Genomic DNA, 23,248 nt, shown 5'->3' on the forward strand with positions numbered 1-23,248 from the left:
TGGGATATTTTGTCTGCAGAATGTAAATTGATTACAAAGAAACATTTGTTTTTAATATACCGTAAGTAGGGTGTCTTTTAACTGACATTGCTGGGACTTTAGATGGTTTGGTTTTAAATTGGCCTCTAGAAATTAATTTATCCTAGAACCAGAGTCTGTTCTTATTTACAGCTTATTGCTATTATAAATGGTTGCTTAAAGGGCAACTAAAGTTCAGCTTTTATGACCTCTAAACAGCTTTGTTTGACGTTTCATTCCCAACGATTGCCTTCCATTTTGTTTTCTTTGGAGTTTAGTCCATATTCCCTACTCCATTTTGGCTTGCAGGATTGAGATACCCATGCGTATTTTGTACTCCTAGGCAGGACACCGTGCATGTGCTGTAAGTTCTGTAAGGCAGAATCATGGAAGGCATGTTGTGGCAGCAAGAGGGCGGTATTTATTTGATATTGATATTTAGTTGCTGGCTTCAAGAAGAAGCACAGCTGCCCTATAACTTAACAGTAATTCACATGAGCAAACTAGAATTAGGATGTATTTACTCTTCCTTCAAATGCTGAAGTATTGGTCTAATTGGTCCATTAAGCATGTCTATAGTACAGGTATGGGACCTGTTATCCAGAATGCTCGGGACCTGGGGTTTTCCAGATAATGGATCTTTCTCAGTAACATAACTAGAGGGGGCCGGCCCTGGCGCGGGATGTGCAGCCGAGCCCCCTCGCCCCTCTGTACATCATTTTCCGCCACCGGAGTCAGTGGCACGCGAGTTGCCGGGGGGGCCCTGGCCCAATCGCACCCCCTGCTCCCCCGGCAGTTACACCAATGATCTTTCTGTAATTTGGATCTTTATACCTTAAGTCTACTAGAAACTCACGTAAACATTAAATAAACCAAATAAGCTAATTGCGTTTCCGATAAGGAGTAACAATACAAGGTACTGTTTTATTATTAGAGGAAAAGGAAATCGTTTTTCAAAATTTGGATTACAGTATTTGATTATTGTGGAGTCTAAGGGAGACGGCCTTTCCTTAATTTGGAGCTTTCGAAATAGTGGGTTCCTGGATAACGGATCCCATACCTGTATATCTAATAAGCTCGGCATAGTTGGATTTATAGTGATTGCTGCCCTAGGGACCAGCTTTCCACCTGCCCCTCCCCAGTCAGTGATTTAACTAGTCATAGAAGAGAGGGGGTAACTCCCCTGTCTCTCTCAAATGTAGCCCCATGTGTCCAGTGGCAGACTTTTTTTTTTACTGCATAAACTTGACACCCATATGGTCAAGCCCTGATTTGTGTGAAGGCAACAAAGGCCCAGTCCTAGGGCAGCAACATTTTAAGGTTGGGATGTCACCTCTTGCTTCATCTGAACTGGAGACTGGGCAGGACATTTTGACAGCTATTTAAAGGGGAACTATCACAAAAATGTAAATTTAATATAAGCTTCATCATACTGAAATAAGAACTGTCTAAATACTATCAATTAAAAATTCTGCATCCTTTCTGAAATAATCAGGTTTATATTCACTATCCCTCTCTCGGCATCTGTTTCTCTTCATTCTGTCTTCATGCAGCAGTTGGGTGTCAGATATTTATTGACAGTTAGATCCAATATATGTTATAGGGGGGCTCGCTTTCCTAGCAGATTTTATTAGAGCTCACTCTTATAGCTGATTCTAGTACAAACAAAATCTAACAAAATAACTGCATTTTGCACAAATTCTGAAGGTAGAAAGACATGCTGTCTGGTGATTTTAATAGCGAACTATTTTACATCTTCTAGGGCGACATTAAATACATGTTAATAATAATAATGTTCTAGGCAAAAGGAGCCCCCCTATAATATATATTGGATCATTCATCTGACACTCAACTCCTGAATGAAGACAGAATGAAGAGAAACAGACGCTCAGAGAGGGATAGTGAAGATAAACTTGGATTATTTCAGAGACTGTACAGAATTGTTAATTGATTGTATTTAGAACTTTTCCAATTTCATTATGAGGTAGCCTATATTAAATTTTCATTTTTGCGATAGTCTCCTAATCATCCAGTCCTAGTGGAGTGATATGATCAGGTCAAGGGGGAATGGTGGTGTCAGTGGGATTGGTGAGGTGCAAAAGGAACTAAGTGGGTGATGGTTGTTTGAATCTCCCGCCCAGTCCCGTCGATCAGAGAACGGCATCAGCAGCAGTGGGGAGTAGGTAAGAGAGTTGGGGTGCGAGCGAGGGCAGGGGGTTATAAGGGGCCTAGGGTCGCTTTGGGTTTAAATCCAGCCCTGCTCATTTGTTAATCCTCTAGAACAGCAGATCTTTCCTTGATGTATGCCTGCTCAGAGCAGCTAGCACTCATAGGTCTCTTTCTCATTGCCATGAATAAACTTTTATATTTTCCTAGCACACAGCAACGCTCCGACACGGAATAAAGCCAGAGATTTCCGAGTCGTTAAAAATCCTTATCGTGTTGTATTTATTCGTGGCTGTTTCATTAGCACGTTAATAACCCTTTGATTGGAGACTAAACAGCTCAGTGTGAAACCAACAGGAGTCAAAATACAGTTTTTGTAAAAATAAAAAGAAATTCACACCTATAACTAAGGCTGGTAATTTACTTTGTGGAAGAAATAAAAAAAGCTGCTGTGTTTTGGAATCAATGGCTTTTTTGCTGTAGAACTTCAGAGGCTTTTTTTTTTTTTTTTTTAGAAATCGCCTCATTAGAGTATTTGTGGATAAAACAGTATAAATACTTGTACTTGTCGGTGCTTTCTAGTCTTGTCTTATTACCTTGACTGTCAGACCTGAGAGCTTTGTTGTGCCGGACATACCGCTGAGAGAGAAAGCTGCACAGTATGGTTGTCTCTGACTGCCACTAATCTGTCATATGAGAAGCTGATCAGATCAGAACGGCGCCAATTATCATACCACCCATGTGCCAATTTAGCCAGAGATAACTTAGTTTATGTTTAAGGCTCATGTGTGACTTTTAAAGGCATATTTTACCTCAGTTACTGTGTTTGCCTCTCCTTGTTCCTCAGCTGCCAACTTTTTAATAGAGCAGTTTATTAGGAATTTATTAACACCACCTGACATTTAGCAAAACTTTGAAGTGTGAATCTTGCATTCTTTCTAAATTCTTCTAAAAACCTGAATCTTGAAAATTATTTAAAACACAAGAAAAAGTTGAACACCTCAAAATCACATTCTCTGACTGAAAAAATTGCTTAAGGGCAGAGACACCTGTTTAGATTCAGGGGATTAGTCGCCCAGCGACAAATCTTCTCTTCTTCGGGGCGACTAATCTCCCCAAACTGCCTCCCGCCGGCTAGAATGAATTGGTGGGATAGCAAATTGATGGCTACGTTTTATGAAGTCGCCAGAAGTTGTCGCACGAGGAAACAAAAGTGCCATCCCGCTGGGAATTTCAATACTAGCTCTAATTCGGGGAGATTAGTCGCCCCGAAGAAGACGCGATTTATCGCCGGGCAACTAAATCTCCCCGAATCTGAGCGTGTCTCTACCCTAAAGGGGTTGTTCACCTTTAAATTAACTTTTAGTATGAGAATGAGTATTTGAGAATGATATGCTGAGACAAATTGCAATTGGTTGATGACAAATCTCATTGGCTTCTACAGCTTTTAGAAGACATGGTTTTTAGCACTTAATACATCTAGAACATTTGAGTTATTGAGTTTTAACACAAAACAACTTGAATCATGGTTATAACTAAAATTCAGTTTTACACGTTTTACAATAACACTGGGCCATAGAAGAGAAAAACTAGAAAGAAAAGTTTCATTGTATTCCCTTAGGCAGTGATCCCCAACCAGTGGCTCATAAGCATCATGTTGCTCACCAACCCCATGGATATTTCTCCCAGTGGCCTCAAAGCAGGTGCTCGTATTTGAACATCTGACTTGGAGACAAGTTATTGTTGCAGAGAGACCATGGAGTATATTTTTTTTTTTTGTTCAGGTAAGTTTATTGAAAATTTTCAAAGTCAAACAACATTGTGATCATCAACTTGGAATGCATATACATATTGTTCACAAGAAATCAAGTCAGACTGTTAGTACAGAGAAGAGGGATACATAAAAAACTACACACTTAGGTAATTCAAAAGCATTAGCGACCTCCTGCATCCCGCCTCGCTAGAGCACAGCTATACCCCGAGGAGACTTCCTCAGCCATTTTCAAACCAACAACCTTGGCGAGGGGGGAATTTTTCTAGCCAGGGGTCCCAAATTTTATGAAACTTGTCCTGGCGGCCCTTACGCGTAGCTAAGAGATATTCAGTGTTAGCCAGGCTAGCCATTGCCGCCACCCATTGGTCCACCCCTGGGGGTAACGCCTGTTTCCAGTTCAAGGTGATCAACCTTCGCAATTGGAAAAGAGCTTTGGAAAGGAATTCTGACATGTGGGAATCAACCCCCATCCCTACCTGGATATTTAGTAGGCATATCATTGGATCCTTCAGAGTGTCACACCCTGCCAGTTCTCCTAGAATCTCCAGGGCCTTGTCCCAGTATGTACGCAGAGCCGGGCAGCTCCAGAGAGTATGCATTAAGTCCCCAACCCCTTGGGCACACCTAAGGCACTGAGATGAAGTGTTGGGGTAGATTTTGCTTAATCTGCTTCTTGTGAAGTAGGCCCTATGTAACAAGTATAACTGCAGCAATTGGTGCCTAGGAATAAATGAGACCCTCCTGGGGGCACTAAGGGCTTCTTCCCACTGGGTGTCAGTAAGAGCACCGAGGTCGCTTTCCCAACGATCCCTGCACCTTAACTGGGTGCTCTTAGATCTGCAATCCACCATGAGTCTATACACTTTGGAAATCATACCCTGTGGTTTGTCCGTGTCTAGCAACGAAATGAGAGGATGTGCATTGAGAGCAGTCGGTCTACCTTTAAGCCACTCCATCAGTTTACCCCTAAGTCTCATGTAGAACAGCCAGTGTGAGGACGGGACGTTCCACTTATTTCTTAGCTCCAGAAAGGTAAGAGGGCCCCTACAACCCCAAACATCAGTTAAGGTGCCAATCCCTATATCTATCCATAATCTGGGGGGTATGAGATCCGCCACTCCACCCAGTTTAGAGTTGTGCCAGAGAGGAGTAGAAGGGTCAATTTGAGTAAACCCCGTAGTTTGGTTGATTCTGGCAAACACCCACTTGACAGTCCCCAGAACCGGGTTGATCTTCGCACTGTTCGGACCTGTGGGGGCCACTAAAAGGGCTCGCACGGGGGATACCCCTAGGGGGATTAGAGTATGCCATACCTTACTCAAGGCCGAACAAGGGCCAGTTGGTTTGAGAGCTGACAGATGTGAGATCTGTAAAGCAAGGTATAGGGTCTGAAAATCAGGCAGAGCCATCCCTCCCGCTTGAACCGGCCTCTGCAGCATTCTCATACTAAGCCGACTCCTGCCGTTCCCCCAAATGAATTTTCTCATTTTCGTGTCTAGTTTGGTGAAGATACTAAGGGGGAGAGGCAGTGGGGCATGCCACAGCGCATACATTAGCTTGGGTTGAATAAACATTTTGATCAGGCGAATTCTGCCAACTGGGCCTATAGGTAGGGCCTCCCATGCATTCAGCTTCCCATCCACCCAGGCTAAAAGAGGGATGACATTCAGTTCACAGTAGCTTGATAACGGTAGTGCAATTTCCACCCCTAAGTACGTAAACCTATCCGATATCTGAAGGGGACAGTTGGTGAAATCCTCACCAGCTGATGGGGGGTCCACCAAGAATAGTGTGGATTTTGAGGGATTTACTTTCAACCCTGAGACTCTCCCAAATCTCTCAGTCAGTTTAATAAGCTCTGCTAAGGACTGTCCTCTGTCCCCGAGGTACACCAAGGTGTCATCCGCATATAGCTGAATCTTATCTTCACCGGCCCCTGAGACCCAACCTGTCATACTTGCATTTTGTCTGACCGCCGCAGCAAATGGTTCAATAGCTATAGCAAACAGGAGCGGGGACAGCGGACAGCCCTGTCTGGTGCCTCTAGTCAATGCAAAAGGAGTAGTCAACGCAGCGCCCATCCGCAATGCAGTTATTGGTTTAGCATATAACAGTCGAACAAGATTTATGTAGCGGTCCCCAAAACCCAGAAGTTTCAGCACGTTCCACAAATACCCCCACTCCACAGTATCAAAGGCCTTGGCGACATCTAATGCCGCCACTGCCCGACCACCACTGTTGGGGTGCTCCATAGTGAGGTTAACCAATAATCTGCGGATGTTCATGGCCGTCGTCTTGCCTGGCATAAACCCCAATTGATCATCCGGTATCAAGAGGTGAATTACTTTTTTCAACCTATTCGCTATGATTTTAGCTAGTATTTTTGCGTCAGCTGTCAGGAGGGAGATTGGCCTATAGGATTCCGGTAGAGTTGGATCTTTACCCGGCTTAGCTAATAGAATTACTGCGGCTTCATACATAGACGGAGGCAGTGCTTTCTCCTCTAAGGCTTTTTCATACACCCTAAGTAGAAAAGGTGCTAGCGTTTTGGAATGGCATTTATAGAGTTCGACTGGGAGGCCGTCGGCCCCCGCAGCTTTTCCAGTAGGGAAAGAGTCGATTGCTTCTTGGACCTCAATTAAAGTCAATTTGGAATCTAGATATTCGCTATACTGGGGGTCAAGGCAGGGCAGTCGGAGCGAGCCAAGAAAAGAATCCACTTCTGGGAAATCCGCTGGGGTTAAAGTGGAGGTGTATAGCCTTGAGTAAAAATCCCTAAGAATACATTGTATTTCTAAAGGATCCGAGGTTGGCGTACCAGTGGCATCTTTTAGGAGCGTGATGGCAGGGGGGGTGGAGTGTTCCCTAGATAGGTGTGCTAACAGTCTGCCAGCCCTTTCCCCATGCTCCAGGATGTTAAGTTTTGAGAACAGGTGTTGGTGTTTGGCTTTCTCCGTAAGATATGTAGCAAGTGCATCCTGAGCCAACTGCAAGTCCCTGAACCCTTGCGTATCCGGAGCCCTGGTTACATGAAGTTCCAATCTAGAGACTTCCCCATCCAGCTGTCGCTGTCTAAACGCGAACTGGGTCTTATAGGCATTAATTTCCGAGTTGAAAAATTTTCTTAGGTGGTCTTTTAGAGTCTCCCAGGCTACAAGCTGGTCTATGGGGACATCCAATGCCTCAGTTAGGTCTGTAATTATTTCCTCAACTCTATCATGGGTCTGGAGGATATTTAACCAGACCGGATTGAGTGACCACCTGGGAGTATTCTGATGGGATTCAATTCTAAGCACTAATTCCAAGGGGGCATGATCGGAGATGCCTCTCGGGAGATATCTAATGCTTTTCACCAAGGGGAGAGCCCTACTGTTTACAAAGGCATGGTCAATCCGAGAGAGGGCCAAGTGAGAGGTGGAGAAACAGGAATAGTGCCTTACCCCTGGGTGATAGTGCCTCCATGCCTCCTCTAAGCCCGCCCCCCCCGTTATGGCTAATAAGTTATGATATGGCGACGTGGTGGGCTTTCCATCCCTTCTTAGCCTGTCCAACGAGGGGTCTAAGACAGCATTATAATCCCCCATCGCCACAACCGCTGCATGCGGAAATTGAGCTACAAACTGTATTAGTTGTACCACACATTCATCAGAATATGGGGGAGGGACATATATAGAAGCAAACACGACTTCCTGAGCTTGGAGAAAACCGTGCACAAACAAAAATCTGCCTAATTTGTCAGTTTTTATTGTTTCAAATCGAAATGGCACCGATTTATGGATTAGGAGCGCCACCCCCGAGGAATGGGTAGAGTAAGGGGCATGGTACATCCAACCAACCCAGGGGCACTTAAGGGCCAATGACTTTACACCTACCAGGTGAGTTTCTTGCAGAAATATAACCTTGGCGCCTGACCTTTTAAGGTAATCCAGAACCAGCCTGCGCTTAATACACTCGTTCAGACCCCGCACATTCCAACTAATGCACATCAAAGACATTTGTACGAGTTACCATAGTATACAACAGAGATAGCACACATTGAGCAAATATAATGACATACCTGAACCTTATGCTGGGAACATAGCCGAAGCTACACAACATACCCCATTTCCAAACCACCCTCCCCTCCCCTTCTGCCCCTACCCCCAACTTGTGGCAGAATTTAACCCAAACAAGCATAGTTGCTTAGGAGCGTGAACTCACGCTAGGCCAGACTAGGCCGTGAACTGGCAAATACACTTCACCCAAATATTGGTGAAAAACACTATCGATCCAAAGTTAGCGCCACACCGTCACGGTCTCTAAAGGCGAACCGCACCAGTGTTGCAAAATATGTGTTCGGAGGCAACACCTAGGGCAAAAAAAAAAAAAAAAATCTTACCGTCCCCATCAATGTCCATGCTTGTGGTAGTCAAGATCGTATAAATGTGAGGATGGAACGGGCCAGCCGGCGTCACCGGAGCTCAAGGTGTCAAGGCACAGGCCCGATAGACCCTGAAGGACGTAGGACATTTTAATAAAAAATAATAAAATGTAGGCCCGTGAGACAACCAGGGAAACAAAAACAACGTAAGTGGAAGGGAGAACTCCCCCAACCACAGCATAACAGTACTCACGGGGCACAAACCAGGTGCCGGGAGGATGGAGATGGAGCCTGATCCTACCAGGCCTGTGCGTTTTCAAGCTCGGGGCTGCTGGGTATCTAGCCAGGCACTCAGCTCTGTAGGCGAGGTGAAGAAACGGGTCTGACCTTCCGCGATGACTCGTAGCCTGGCGGGATACAACATCGCATATTGCAGATTTAGGTCACGTAGCCTCCGCTTCCCATCCATAAACTTAGCTCTTTGACGCTGGACCTCCGCAGAGAAGTCGCCAAAGACCGAAATCCGAGCATCTTGAAAGTTGAGGGCGTCCCGCTTCCTTGCCATCGACAGCACACCGTCGCGATCCCTGGCGTTGAGGAGGCGCGCGATCAAAGGGCGTGGTGGGGCCCCCGGTATCGGAGCTCTGGTGGGGATCCTGTGGGCCCTCTCGATGGCAAACATCGTGGAGAAGTTGTTCCGCCCAAATTGATCTGTAAGCCAGGCTTCTAGAAAGGTCTCTGGGGAGTTACCTTCTGCCTTTTCAGGAAAGCCAATAAAGCGAAGGTTGTTACGCCTCAATCTGTTCTCCAAGTCATCCGACTTGGAGGTGCATGCGACCATCGCTTGATGTAGGTGCTGAATACGATCAGGCAGGGGATGACATAAGTCCTCCACGGAGCTCACCCTTTGCTCCAAGGCCGCCGTCCGCTCCCGCACTTTTTGCAGATCAAGCTTAATAATAGAAAGGTCAACCTTGATTTCCTCCGTCTTAGAGCAGATAAGGCTGTTGCTGGATTCCTTTGCTGCTCTGATTTCAGCCAGTAAGTCAGCTAGGGTCAGTTCATGCGGGTTTCCCTCATCATGGCTCTGGCCCTCCCTTGGATCCTGCCCAGGAGACTGCTCTCCAGAGCCATTTTGATCAGAGGGGTTCTCCCGCGCATATTTTTCAAGCTTCGATGCAGCCTCCGAGGCTCTCTTTGCTGCCCGGTTTTGCCCCATCAGTGTTCTCTGGGGTAGTCCTGCTATCGGGGTTGCCTCTGCCGCCGTGATTCTGCCGTTCAATCAGGATATAATCAGGGATAATGTGACCGATCAACGGAGCTGCGCCAATACACGTCTGTTCACATGCCGCACCAAGCCACGCCCCCACCATGGAGTATATTTATCAAAGAGTGAAGTTAGAGGTCACCACAGTCCTCTAGAGTGAAATTCCGCCACTGTCCATTCATTTCTATGGGATTTTTAAAGTATTTTTCACTTTATCAATGGGTTGAAGTGAAAGTTCACCCTTTGATAAATATGCCTCTCAAAATCTCATAGAAATGAATGGAGAGTGGCAGCATTTCACTCTAGCAGACTGTGGCGATCTTTAAAGGAGAACCAGACTCTTAATTTAAAAAAAAAAACCCTACCCTACATAGACCCCCCTCCCTGCTCCCTCCAGAGTTCACGGGCGCCATCATCTTCTCTTTGGGAAGAGAGCGGCGTATCGTCACATGTACAGTTGAAGCAATCTTCCGGTTCGGGACAACTGCGAATTCGCCGAAAGTGATGGAAATTGTAGAAGAAGACTGGAAGAAGACCCTAAGATTATCGAAGAGAAGAAGAGGGCGCCCGTGAACTATGCTGCACAGAATCTGCACTGAGGGGTAAAGAGGTAGGGGCGATTTACCGGGGGTAACACCTAGGCTGGGGGGAAGCAGGGAGGGGGGTCTATGTAGGGTAGGGGTTTTTATAATTAAGGGTTTGGTTCTCCTTTAACTTCACTCTTTGATACATACACCCCCATGTGTACTGCCAAATGGACCCACCTGAAGTCTGCCAGTCCACATAGGTGCTACAAAATAACTAATTACAGCCATCTTTGGGGACCTCCTAGCAACTTTTTTCATGCTTGTTTTGCGCCCAAATTTTTTTTTATATTTACATGTGGCTCATAGGTAAAAATGTTGGGGGACCTCTGCCTTAAGGCAATTAATCTATCATTCCCAATAGAAAAACCCAAAGCCAATCTCTAGCCAAGCTCCTAATCATTTGCAATTAATCTATCATTCCCAATAGAAAAACCCAAAGCCTATCTCTAGCCAGGCTACTAATCATTTGCAATTAATCTATCATTTCCAATAGAAAAACCCAAAGCCTATCTCTAGCCAGGCTACTAATCATTTGCAATTAATCTATCATTTCCAATAGAAAAACCCAAAGCCTATGTCTAGCCAGGCTCCTAATCACCTTGTGCGTCATAAGCCGTAAAATCATGTCTAATCTTTAATTTGGCAAATTATAGTAAAGCTTCGCTATAAATCAGACAGGCACTAAGTTGCTAAACTAGTTCTGTTGCTAAGAACAGAACTATGTTGCTAAACTAAATATAACTGCCTGAGGATGCAGAGTGTTGCAGTTCAGTATTATTCAATATAAATGTAATACCTGTAAATCCAGTGAAGGTATGATTTATTGCTGGGACTTTAAAAGCTTAACCTACACCAAACAGCAGGATCACCGTACTTACTTATTAAAGCTGTTTAATAGATGTTTTTACTAATGGAATTTTTGGTAAGAAATGGTCACGTGGGCCTGCCTAATTATGCCTATTATGAAGATGGCACTTAATGTAGCAGTATGCATATTGATGTTCCTGAATCTTGATTAGACTATGATGCATTGGCTCTTGCATGGATGAAGGGTGCAATTATTTTACACCTGCCTGTGTTACACTAAAGAATTATGTAAATGTACATGTTCGCAGCTCATTATACTCTGTTTGGATCTCCCTGCTCCTGTCTGCCTTGGTTTCTTGGCTCTCTTTTACAGCGTTGTATTGAGAACGGGCTTTTGACATTTAGAAAATCTCGGGAAAGGGAAATGAAAGGCAGAATGTAGGAATAAAGGAAATGTCTAGTTAAAAGGTCATTTGCTACTTTTTGCAGATTTTATTTGTATTATTTTGTTTGTAATATACCATACCATAAAAGATGACTAAAGGCGTTTTAGCTGTGGGCCATAGACATGAAGTAACTGCCTCTCTTGTCCCCAAATACTTCTCTGTTTTGCTACTGCTTGTACTCTGTATTCTGGCTTCTTGCTAACTGACGTCAGTCATAGAACCCCTATTCTTCACCAAAATGGGGAATCAAGCAAGAACTTAGAGCTCATAGAGGATAGTTTGCCTACTATTAACAATGCATTATGGGTTGTTATGTATAAGTCAAGTGGATTTTATTTTCATTTCAGCCATCATTTACAGAAACGAAATAACTTTCCTCCAGAACCCATGGTGCATACAAGACTGCAAGATTATTCTGGGTGCATCTAAATGAGAGTTTTTGAAGTGAACAGCCCTAGCAGGTACATGGTCTTGCTGGGCAAGGTAGACATACATTTATGTGGAGTATTTCAGAGGTTTGTACAGTTCCTTATGAATATATTCAGTTCAGTCCTTTGGAGTTGAGATGCCTGATGGCTTGTGGAAAAAAATGGTTGCATATTCTTGAAGTTAGCGCCCGAATGCTGCGGTATCTTTTGCCGGATGGCAGGAGGGTAAAGAGATCATGTGCAGGGTGGGTGATATCCCTGACAATGCTGGTAGCCTTCTGGAGACGGTGAGTGTGGTAAATACCCATAATGGCAGGAAGCGAGACCCCAATGATCTTTTCCGCTGTCCTCACCACCTGCTGCAGGATCTTGCGATCTGATGCAGAACAGTTTCCATACCAGGTAGTGATACAGCAGCATAAAATGCTTTCAATAGATCCTCTGTAGAAGATATTGAGGATAGATGGTGGGAGGTAGGCTTTTTTCATCTTACGCAGAAAGTAGAGGCGCTGCTGTGCCTTCTTCACTGTAGAGCTGGTGTTAAGGGTCCAGGAGAGGTTCCTGAAGTCAACAACTATTTTCTTTGTTTTGTTCGTGTTCATAAACAAATTGTTGACTTCGCACCAGTCCATTAGCCATTTCACCTCTTGTCTGTACGCTGACTCGTTGTTCTTGCTGATGAGACCCACCACGATTGTATCATCAGCAGACTTGATGATGTGATTTAACCCATGCTTTGCCACGCAGTCGTAGGTCAGCAGTGTGAACAGCAGTGGACTGAGCACACAGCCTTGAGGGGCTCCCATGCTCAGTGTGATGGTGCTGGAGATGTTTTTTTCCATTTGGACTACCTGAGGTCTCTTGGTCAGGAAGTCCAGGATCCAGTTACAGATAGAGGTGTTCAGGCCCAACATGCTCAGCTTGACACTCAGGTGCTGAGAAATGATTGTATTGAATGCTGAGCTGAAGTCTATGAACAGCATTCATACATACGTGTCTTTATTGTCTAGGTGAGTGAGTGCCAAGTGCAGGGTAGTTGCGATGGCATCGTCATTTGAGCGGTAGGCAAACTGCATTGGGTCTAGAGATGGTGAGAGCAGGCCTTTGATGTTTCTCATGACCAGCCTCTGGAAGCACATCATTATGGTGGATGTTAGAGCGATGGGACGATTGTCAAGGAGGTAGGACACGTGGGGCTTCTTTGGCACAGGAATAATGATGGACTCCTTGAAGCACTTCGGGACAACAGCAGTGCTCAGGGAAATGTTGAAAATGTTGGTGCGAACATCCGCCAGCTGGTCTGCACATTCTGTGAGCACTCTTCCAGGGATATTGTTTGGTCCTGCAGCCCCACGTGGATTGACTCAGCGAAGAGTATTCCTCACATCGGTCTTTGTCAGACGTAGCACCTAGTCGTTGTGTGGAGGGATGGACTTTAACACCTTCATGTTGTTCATTTCATCAAACCGGCTGTAAAATGTATTCAGCATGTCTGGAAGAGAGGCATCATCATCATAGGCTGATGTTGTCATCCTGTAGTTGGTGATAGCCTGAACGCCTTGCCACATGCGTCTGGTGTCCCTCTTATAAGCTGTTACTCTGGAAAAATGAAGGATTATTAAGTCTAGTTTAAACATAGTGCAACACTTTTTTTCCACCCCCATTACAGTAATGAATGGCACTTAGGGATGGAGCTGAATATCTTTCTGTGTCATGTTTTCTTGTGTTAGTAACATTATTATAAGCTAGGGGGCTCTTAAACCCACAATATTTAGCAACCTAACTCTTTTGCATTAATGTTTAATTTGTCAATAGAGGTTTTCTGTTCATTAAATCTAAATGATTTGATTATGAAGCGTTCTTCTATATGCTTAACAAAAGGGTGATGATAATTGCCTAAACAAAGGAAACGTTAGTCAATGGCAACTAGGTACCTTATTGTGGTACTAGATTGACTGGTCACATAATTCAGTTGTGGGGGGAAATAAACTGTGGACCACACATAGGTGCAGTCTCAGCCAGAAAGTTTCCCCACAAGGGATAACTACTCATTATAAATTAAAGAAACAGGTGGATAGGGATATGCTGTTGCTTTGGTTTTGTTGAAGATGAGAAAGTATCAACCCAACCCAAGATCCATCTTGCACTGTTTATGTTCATATTGGTCGCTTCCATGGTAGAAGAGTACCAACATACTAAGTGATTTCCCTCGGTCATAAATTGTAAATTTAGCTTTATGTAAGTAGAACAATACCTCAAGCCAGAGGCATTTGGTTGAGTTTACCCTTTGCAGAAATAGAAAACAAAAAGACTTAAGGGCACTGCTGACGTTCTGCTGTTTAAATCATTAAGAAAGTCAATTCTTTTGCCTCTAAGGACACAGTCTGCCATGTTTAATGTGTCCTGAGAGACACTGACGTGTTGACTTTTGTTATACTACAAGGACAACATATTTTATTTACTTTTGTCCAAAAAAATTGCTGTTCTCTTGGTTATAAAAATCACGTCCCCCTTCCTTTCAAACCATATATGCACATGTCTAACACCAGATTTTGCCTCTGATCCAACCAGAGATGTAGAGCCATTTCCTAGTCGCACTCCAATGTAACCTTTTGTTGGTGCTGAAGAAGTGTGTTTGTCTTGCTTGTGTGCTTATGTAGAAATCCATGCACGATCCTTTCCAGTCATTAAACGCTTGCATTTTTTAGGTTCTGAAGTGATTAAAAATGTTAAAGCTTTGGATAGAGACTAACGTAATAACAGCCCATAAATAATTCAATAATTGTTTCTGCTTCTCGAATTCCATAGCCGTATGCAGATGGCGCAGGCTTCTGTTCAGAACGTCGTTCCATAAAAGGTGCCGTGAGTACATCTCATCAGGCATTTTTCAAATAAAGGTAGAATTATTTCAGAAAAGTACATAGAGTTGTATTCATTGGCACACAAGCTGCTTTATCTATTGACACCACCTCACTCTTAACCTTTACATACTTACATTTGTAATATATCAAAGTACCTACATAGGCCAGCCATCTAAAATGGGTATTTTCAATTTGACAGCATTCTATCTAATGTTGCCAGTTGCATTCTTCTGTTCTGTCTTTGAATATCAGAACATGTCCTAATCTGCCCAGGCCTCCTTGTCTCTAGCTAGAGTGACATACATAGAGAAGGCTGGGATAGACCAAGACAATAAGGGCATAATTATCATTTACATTTAGGGTGAAGTGGGCAGTCGGCTAAAAATCGAATTTTCTGTCACAGCAGTATATTAGTGTACCCCCTTGGAAGTAGACTTCTAAAGGGTAAAGGTCAAAATTTGGAGTATTTTCACCAAAAATGGAAATAAAAAATGAAAACATTGGTAGCCTACCAAAACAGAGAGTCAACACTTAAAGGAGAATTAACCAAAAAAAAAAACCCTACCCTATGTACACTCCTTCCCTCCTCTCCACCTGCCTAGCTGCTAACTGGGGTAAATGGCCTAAATTTTTTACTTACCCCTCAGTGTATATTTAGGGATCGCAGTTCACAGCAGCCATTTTCCGGGTCTTCCGTAATCTGAGACTGGCCAAGCTGCACATGCGCAGTTGGAGCAATTTCCCAGTTTGCGACAGCTGTGCATGCGCCGAAATGGACGGAAATTGCCGAAGCGCCAGAAGAAGACACAAAGGCTCGGAGGATGGCTGCTGAGAACTGTGATCCCTGAATCTGCACCGAGGGGTAAGTAAATAGTTAGGGGCATTTCCCTGGGGTAGCAGCTAGGCTGGGGGCAGGAGGGGGGTCTAAGTAGGATATGGTTTTTTTTTAGTTAAGGGTTGAATTCTCCTTTAACTTCGCATTGGTAAAAATGCTCTTTGTATTGCCAAATATTTACAATTTTGAGTATTGTCACTAATAGTGATGAGCAAATTTTTTCACCATGAAGATGATGCCCATAGACTCCAATGGGTGAAAAAAAATTGTCGCTCATAGACTTCAATGCATTTTGGCAAATTTTCGGCTAAACGGGTCAGATTTGCCCATCACTAGTCACTAACTCTCTAATGCATGTACCTTTGTTGAATAATCAAGCCCTACATCTGTACACAGGTATGAGATCTGATATTCAGAATGGTATCCTGTTATCAGTCCCTAGCTCGAAATACGAAGATCTACAGTGCAGGTATGGGACCTGTTATCCTGAATGCTCAGGACCTGGGGAATTACGGATATGGGGTCTTTCGGTAATTTGGAGCTCCATACCTGGGAATTCATAATTATAGCAAGCAGGCAGGAGCCATTTTGTGGACACTGTTATTAAGACAAGCCTTGCATCATCTCAGAATCTTGTTTGTGAACCAGAATGGGGGACCTGATGTCCATCCCCATGTCCTGACTACACAATTAAATGGTAAAGAGAACGGGGGAATATGTGGAGAGCAGCGAATTCTAGGAAGTGCTGAATGGAAAGTGAAAGTAATTGTCTGCCCCACCTCTATGCCCAGGGCATAGAGGAGGGGCAGACAATATTTGATTAACAGCTGAGATGTTTACATGAGCTTACAACAACTATGAATGCTTTAATAAAAAATAGAAATTGGATTTCGTGTTTAATTTGAAAAGGACTTTTATTATACAGCTTTTTGTGTCTGGGTGACAGGTCCACTTTAAATGAACTTAATAGGCTTGTTCTGCCTCCAAGGCATATATATATCTTAGTTGGGATCAAGTACAAGGTACTGTTTTATTATTACAGAGAAAAAGGAAATCATTTTTATGAATTTGAATTATTTGCTTATAATAGAATCTATGGGAGACGGCCTTCCCGTAATTCAGAGCTTTCTGGATAACAGGTTTCCAGATAATGGATCCCATACCTGTATATATACAGTTAGAATAAGCCATAAAAAAAGAAACCTACAAGTACTCCATTTTGCTTTCAAGCTGCCAGCTCACACGCCATGACAATGGGGCACAATTGTAAAGAACAGCCATAATTCCCATCACCACATAAGTTTAACATTGGCTACAAGGGGTTGTAGGTGTTTATCAGTTATTAAGCTGCATACTTTAGTACTGGCGTAGATGCACTTTTGCATTTTGTAGTTGATCGAGGTTGTGCCTTTTCTTTACAAGGAGCACTAACATTTTCATTTCCAGCCTCCCTTGGTATTATCAAAGGAACGTTCCTCAGATTGATCTACTAACCCTCTGATGTTTAGAGCTGCAACACAAAGCTTTCATACTTGCAGTCTTAAATCAACATACTGTGCATTGATCACTTAGAAGTGACCATGTAGCTCTACTGGAAGGAAATGTAGCTGCTCTGCTAATAACTGCTTGTACATATTCTGAAATCTCTGCCGGCATGTCCTATCCTAATATCTATGATCTTGCTTAAACTTACTTGCTTTTATTGAAGCTGCAATCTATCTGGCACCCCTAGCTTGTGTTCATCTGCTATTAAGGGCTGGATTTAGGGGAGGACAGAGTGTGCATTTGCCTTGAGCACAAAATGCCTTCTAAGATGAACCTTTTGCAATTATTGTTCTGATTTTAAACACCTATGTGGCTTGTGAGGTTACTGAATTCTACAAGTTCATTATTAAAGTGTACTTCAGCTTTACCTACCGAGAGAGCCTAATGCTCAGGCGTTTTGGTATCGAACAAAGGCAATCACATGAACTTTGTCTGCGTGCTGTGCCTTGTAAAAATGTCCAGACACGGACCAGTTCCCTCGTTTTATTGCGTAATAAATCCTATTCCAAAGTGATGTTCCGTGTGATATTTTTATCTGAAAGGGCTGGAACTCTAAATTGTGTTTTTATGTGGCAAAGTTGTTTAATGGTAGAAAAAACATTATAAAGAAACTGTATAGAAAAAGAAAGGATAACTTAAGTATGATGTTTGTAATCCAACCCCCTAACACATATACAGTATACGTCAGCATTCTGTAGCTACCTTTCGCAGTAATAACAACGTAGCTTTCAGGCTTAGACTGGGCCCTGTGGTGGAAGACCCGGTAGGCCTCCAGTCCAATGCTGCCAGCTTTGCACTTATTGATGCCATTAAAAGTACTTGTGTCCAAACATACTCCTTGTTCTTTTGTATAGTTGCACTAAGCAGCATTGTGACTGTCCTGACATTGTTTAGCCTTTTGACACTGGGGATCCCTGGAGTAGACACCTGCAGCGGGTTAGGTATCCTGGTACCTGCAGAATACCAGCAAAGCAGTTGGGTTTCAGGTAGAAACCAACCAGGAGCACTGTCTGCAGGTACCCGGTCTGGGTAAATGATTCAGCTTCGGGTCTAGCTCACCGTCCCACCCTCTCCCATGTAGCAATTTTGTTCCTTTACCTGGTTGTATCTGTCTCTGGAGTTACATCACTTCTGGTACATAGTGATGTCACTTCCAGTTGTGCGTGTCCTTGAGTCTAGCGATGATTAAACCTTTGTGTGATTGTGTAGTAGCATGTCTGGTTAGATGGTGGGTGTGCGTTGAGTTGCGGGTCAGGTTGGACACGAGTCTGCTAAACCAGACCTGTGCAGGACTCTACTTGGAAGGGGCCATTAATTGAAGGGTTCGCACAGCAGATTAACATCAAAAGCATCACACGCTAATGCTATTATAGCACTTTGTGTCACAAGTGATGCAATTCCAGGCATGTGTTATATTTTAGAGTAATGGCTTCTAAACTGGCTCTGTGAACGTTACTGTTGGTCTTTCTGTGGCTTCTCTCACATCTTTATCTAAACAGCATCTGAAAATGTTATTGTGGGTTTGTTATTCAATAAAAGGAGAGAATTGTTTTAAGGGTCTAAATACCCTTGCAAAATACTGTAAGTCTTGATGAATGAAAATGAAAGCAGATGACAGAACAGATCAAAGAACAAAAGAACTAATCTAGAATACACATGAAGAACAATAGAACCAAAATGTTAGCATTAAAGAACAACAGAACTAGTCTAAAATGCTCAGATGGAACAATAGAGACAATATGTTAAAGATCAAGAGATGTAAGATAGAATCTGCAGATGGAGACAAAGAAGAATAAGGTAAAACCTAAGAAATACTGCATATTTTCCGTTATAGTAGCTAATGTGTTATCTGTATGCATATAAATTTGTTTAGTTTAGAACTCTGTGTAACACCTATTTGGGCTATCCTGCCAATAAAGAGTTAAGGGTGTCCAGCTAGTGGAGTGAGCATAGTTTACATGTGAATCTACACCCAGGGCAGAGCCTTCGCCAAATGGAAGCTTCCGCTTGTGAAACTACAACCCACAGCTTAATTAGTGCAAAAGTAGATGAATTGGAAGCCAGGAGGTTCTTGGATAGTAAAATGGGTGAATAGGTTTATTATGCCAGAGGCAAATGACATCAGGTTTACTCACAAGCACTTGTAGGATACAGCGGATGGAATCACAGTGGACAGATGATCACAGTCAGGCAGATGTAACTCTTAAAGGTATAAGCAGACAGGTGTACATCAATTCTCATTTAGCCGACGTTGCCAGTGAGGGGATCGGGATCGATCTGGTAGGGTACAGGTAGTCCTTTGCTAACCTTGATGCCTATCAACTGAGTTCCCTGCTCTAAAGGCAAACAGGCCTTGTGGGAAAGCTACTTCCTTCTACAAATCCTTGTTGGAGCGACAACTGCTCTTACTGCTAAACCTCTCTGTCTCTAGAGAGTCTATTACAGGAGCTGACTAACTAGCTGGTCCTCATTCACGGGGTTGCCTGGTCCCCGACTTCAGCACCAAAGGTGTCAGATCCCTCTGGGGTAAATGGCTTACAGGGGCCTATGGTGATCCCAGGCTCAATGGAGATCACCTAGCAGCAGCACCAGGACCAAAGAGGAAGAGGCCAATCCCTGCACAGCACTAAATAGCAGTGTGGCAGGGGAGTCATTACATTCTTTGTCCAATAGATGAGGTGGTTACACAAACTGTTGCAAGGGCTTTGCCCAATAACAAAGGATAAGAGTACTACATAAAGAAGGCAAGGGATTAACTCTATAGGGATAGGATATCCTATAGGTCCCTACATCTGCATTGGCCTAAAAACCTGGGACCAGCATAGTTTACTGTTCTTGTCCTCTAGTCTTAAATAAAACTCTCTGAGCATAAAATTCTACATTTTCATGCTCACATTAAGTTCCCAGGGGGACCCTTCAGGCTTTCGGCCAAAATTATGCCAGCTTCTCTACAGGCTACTTTATATTTGGCTTTGATGCGCAAGACTATGCAAGTAGATTTTTAATGTCTCGCGAAATTATGTTTTGTTCTGTCTTCATTAGATCTTGGTATTCAGCTTTCCAACGTAGTTTGCTTGCAGGAAGCAAATACCATTTACCTATTTATACAGCTATGAAATAATGTTCTTGTGTTTTCTTTCTCGTATTTAGAATTATGGACCCACAATGCCTTTCTTCTTTAATCTGATGGTTTTATTCTAATGTATTTTTTCTTTCCAAAATTTCTAAGACAGCACTTTTTTTTATTGTTTAAGTTGTAATCACTCTTGAGCCATGTTGTTATGTGGGAAATAGACCCTAATAACAGGAATAGATGTGTTGCTCTTTACCTTAGTGTCTACCTTTTGACAACACTTTACCAAAATTGGGACCATTTGTTACCCCCAAAGCATTAAGTGCAGATGGTAGCATCAACCATGCCATAATGACCCCATCTTCTCGTTGGCACATACCTCTTCTATGGCTATTCAGCAGCCTTCTCACATAACGCAATTAGTTGCAATGAATTTCATTGCTCACACTGAGATATCATTAGCAATATCTCTGGGGCTTGCCTATTATCCCCCCATTAAAGCACCCTCTGTGGTGATCAAAACCCTTCCAGCCTGACATTAGCCTTAGATCCACCAATAACAGCTCTGTAGTTATAGGTTGCTCATGAGAGCTGGTGAGATGCTCCCTGTAGAGTATCGTAGATTAAAAGATCACTGAAAATATGACATGAATCGTGTGCATGCTAAATTCTGTTTATAGTCTTCACATGTTGCATGTAGCCATTTTGCTCTGTTTCTAAACCAGCTTTCCTTGAAGCTCCAATAGTTAATTTTAATGCGCTATTTAGTTGCGCTTGTGCATATCTTTAGCAGAGCTTTACATCTTTTTCATCATTAATTAAGAAATACGATTGGTTCATATCATTAAAGAGCAGATGTGCATACGTGATTGCTTTTGATCTGGTTTGGGTTTGTGTTCCACCACTAACATCAGCTCTGTTGTACATAGAATACCATTGAGACACCATTATTCTTCCTAATAGAGGAAGGGACAGTGGTTGAATGACTTTGAATCCTAGAACTCAATTTATTCTGCTTCTCAAGAAATCAGGTTAACGAGACTGGTTTTTTTTTTCCCCCGTTCAGGCGTCCGGCTCCTCTGGAGGGAAGATGCAGCTGTTGGAGACGGACTTTTCTTTAACCTTGCGTGACTTTATTGATCTTCACCTCCATCACCAGAACAGCATCCCAGCATTCCTCAGTGCAGTCACCCTCGACCTCTTCAGCCGCCAGACCTTTGCATAAAGGCAGAAGGCAATATGTAGCCAATCCTCCTCCCTAAATGAAATGATTTGTTACTTAAGGTGTAAAAAAAAATCTGACTACTGCTTGTTACATGTGTGTAAACAGGAATTTAAAATCAAATCCTTGATAAGCCCAGGGTTTTTTTTTGACTGTGTGTGTTTCATTAACAAAATATGAATAAAGACTTTGTTCCATTATAAGGTTTCCAAGGATGGATCAATAAGTAGCATCATATCATGACATCACGCTATGATGTCATACATTTTTTTTACCTCTTTCCTGGAAAATGAGTTTTGATAATGATGAACGTGGCTGTGACAACACTGGAGTAAAAAAAACTCCATGCTCTTATAGTCTTTATTAAAGGATAACTGTATTCGCAAGAAAACCGAACCACTGATGAAGGTTATACCAATAGGTGACCTATCAGAGAATCCTATCAAAATGACATACAGTATACATGCAGTATCAATAAATATTTCTGTTTTCAACATTAATGTTGAACCACCATATTGTTTGTGTCGCTCACTGATCACCAAGAAAATGCAGGTTCTAACTGTAGGAAAAGTTATATCTATAGAAATAAGTCAAATCAACTGGACTTGCTGTGTTTTTCTTGAAGACGTTTCACCAGTCATCCAACTGGCTTTCTCAATTGGATGACTGTTGAAACGTCTTCATGAAAAACACAGCAAGTCCAGTTGATGTGAGTTATTTGTATAGATATACCATGACCTGGATGAATGAGAATCTTCACAAACATATGTAGGAAGAGTTATTATATAAAAGGCATAACTGTCCTTCATTGCTCTTAGAGACCAGCTGGTTAAGCAGTATTTCTGTCTATTACACTCTGCTGGTGGTCAGCTAAATGGCTATGATAGACTAAAGGGTTACTTACAATTCTACTCCAGACTATCAAAATAGTAAAATATGGTTTTAAAAATATGGATCCAACTATTATTTATTTATTATTATTAACATGTATTTATATAGCGAAAACATATTGCGTAGCACTGTAAAGTAAATGTGATTATACAACTACATCACATGAATTACATATATGGAATATATGGAGTAACAAACATCACAATCAATACAGGTACAAAGAGGTGAGGAAGGCCCTATGCATAGGCATACAGTCTAAAGGGAAGGGAGTAACACACAAGGTGTGGGAGTGGGCAAAATCGAAGTAAGTGGGTGAGAAATGTGGTGTTGTATGTGGTGTTGCGTTTGGTAGTTAAGCAGAGTGAGGGTAGGCTTCTCGAAAGAAGTGCGTTTTCAGAGATTTTTTGAAAGCAGAAAGGTTGGGAGAAAGTCGGACAGACCGTGGGAGAGCGTTCCAGAGGAGGGGTGCAGCACTTGCAAAGTCTTGAATGCGAGCATGTGAGGAGGTAATGAGAGAAGAGTTGAGTAGCAGGTCAGTAGAGGAGCGTAGTAAGCGAGTGGGTGAGTATATAGAGATGAGTTCAGAGATGTAGGGTGGAGCAGAGTTGTGAAGTGCTTTGAAAGTCAGTGTCATTAATTTGAATTTGATTCTGAAAGGTAACAGAAGCCAGTGCAGGGATTGACAGAATGGTGAGGCAGAGGAGGAGCGGTTGCTGAGGTGTATGAGCCTCGCAGCAGTGTTCATTATGGACTGGAGAGGTGACAGTCTCTGGAGGGGGAGGCCAATTAAAAGAGAGTTACAGTAGTCTAGACGCGTAATGATGAGAGAGTGAATAAGAATTTTGGCAGCGTCTTGGGTGATAAATGATCGTATTTTGGATATGTTCCTTAGGTGGAAGTGACATGATTTAATAAGTGACTGGATATGAGGAGTGAATGACAGGGCAGAATCTAGGATAACCCCAAGG

At 42.9% G+C, this 23,248-nt stretch overlaps 1 protein-coding gene across 4 annotated transcripts in view; it reads left to right on the forward strand.

The window, feature by feature from the left end:
- Positions 1–21,589, forward strand: part of mad1l1.L (mitotic arrest deficient 1 like 1 L homeolog) — a 501,886-nt gene extending 480,297 nt beyond the window's left edge. For all 4 annotated transcript variants that reach the window (XM_041575521.1, XM_018234121.2, XM_041575523.1 and 1 more), the window contains 1 exon segment: positions 21,234–21,589. In XM_041575521.1, coding sequence (XP_041431455.1) covers positions 21,234–21,392 — 159 coding nt within the window. In that variant the 3' untranslated portion in view covers positions 21,393–21,589.
- The last annotated feature ends 1,659 nt before the right edge of the window (positions 21,590–23,248 follow it).

This window comes from Xenopus laevis, chromosome 9_10L, assembly GCF_017654675.1.
Source record: "Xenopus laevis strain J_2021 chromosome 9_10L, Xenopus_laevis_v10.1, whole genome shotgun sequence".
In the NCBI taxonomy this organism is placed as follows: Eukaryota; Metazoa; Chordata; class Amphibia; order Anura; family Pipidae; genus Xenopus; species Xenopus laevis.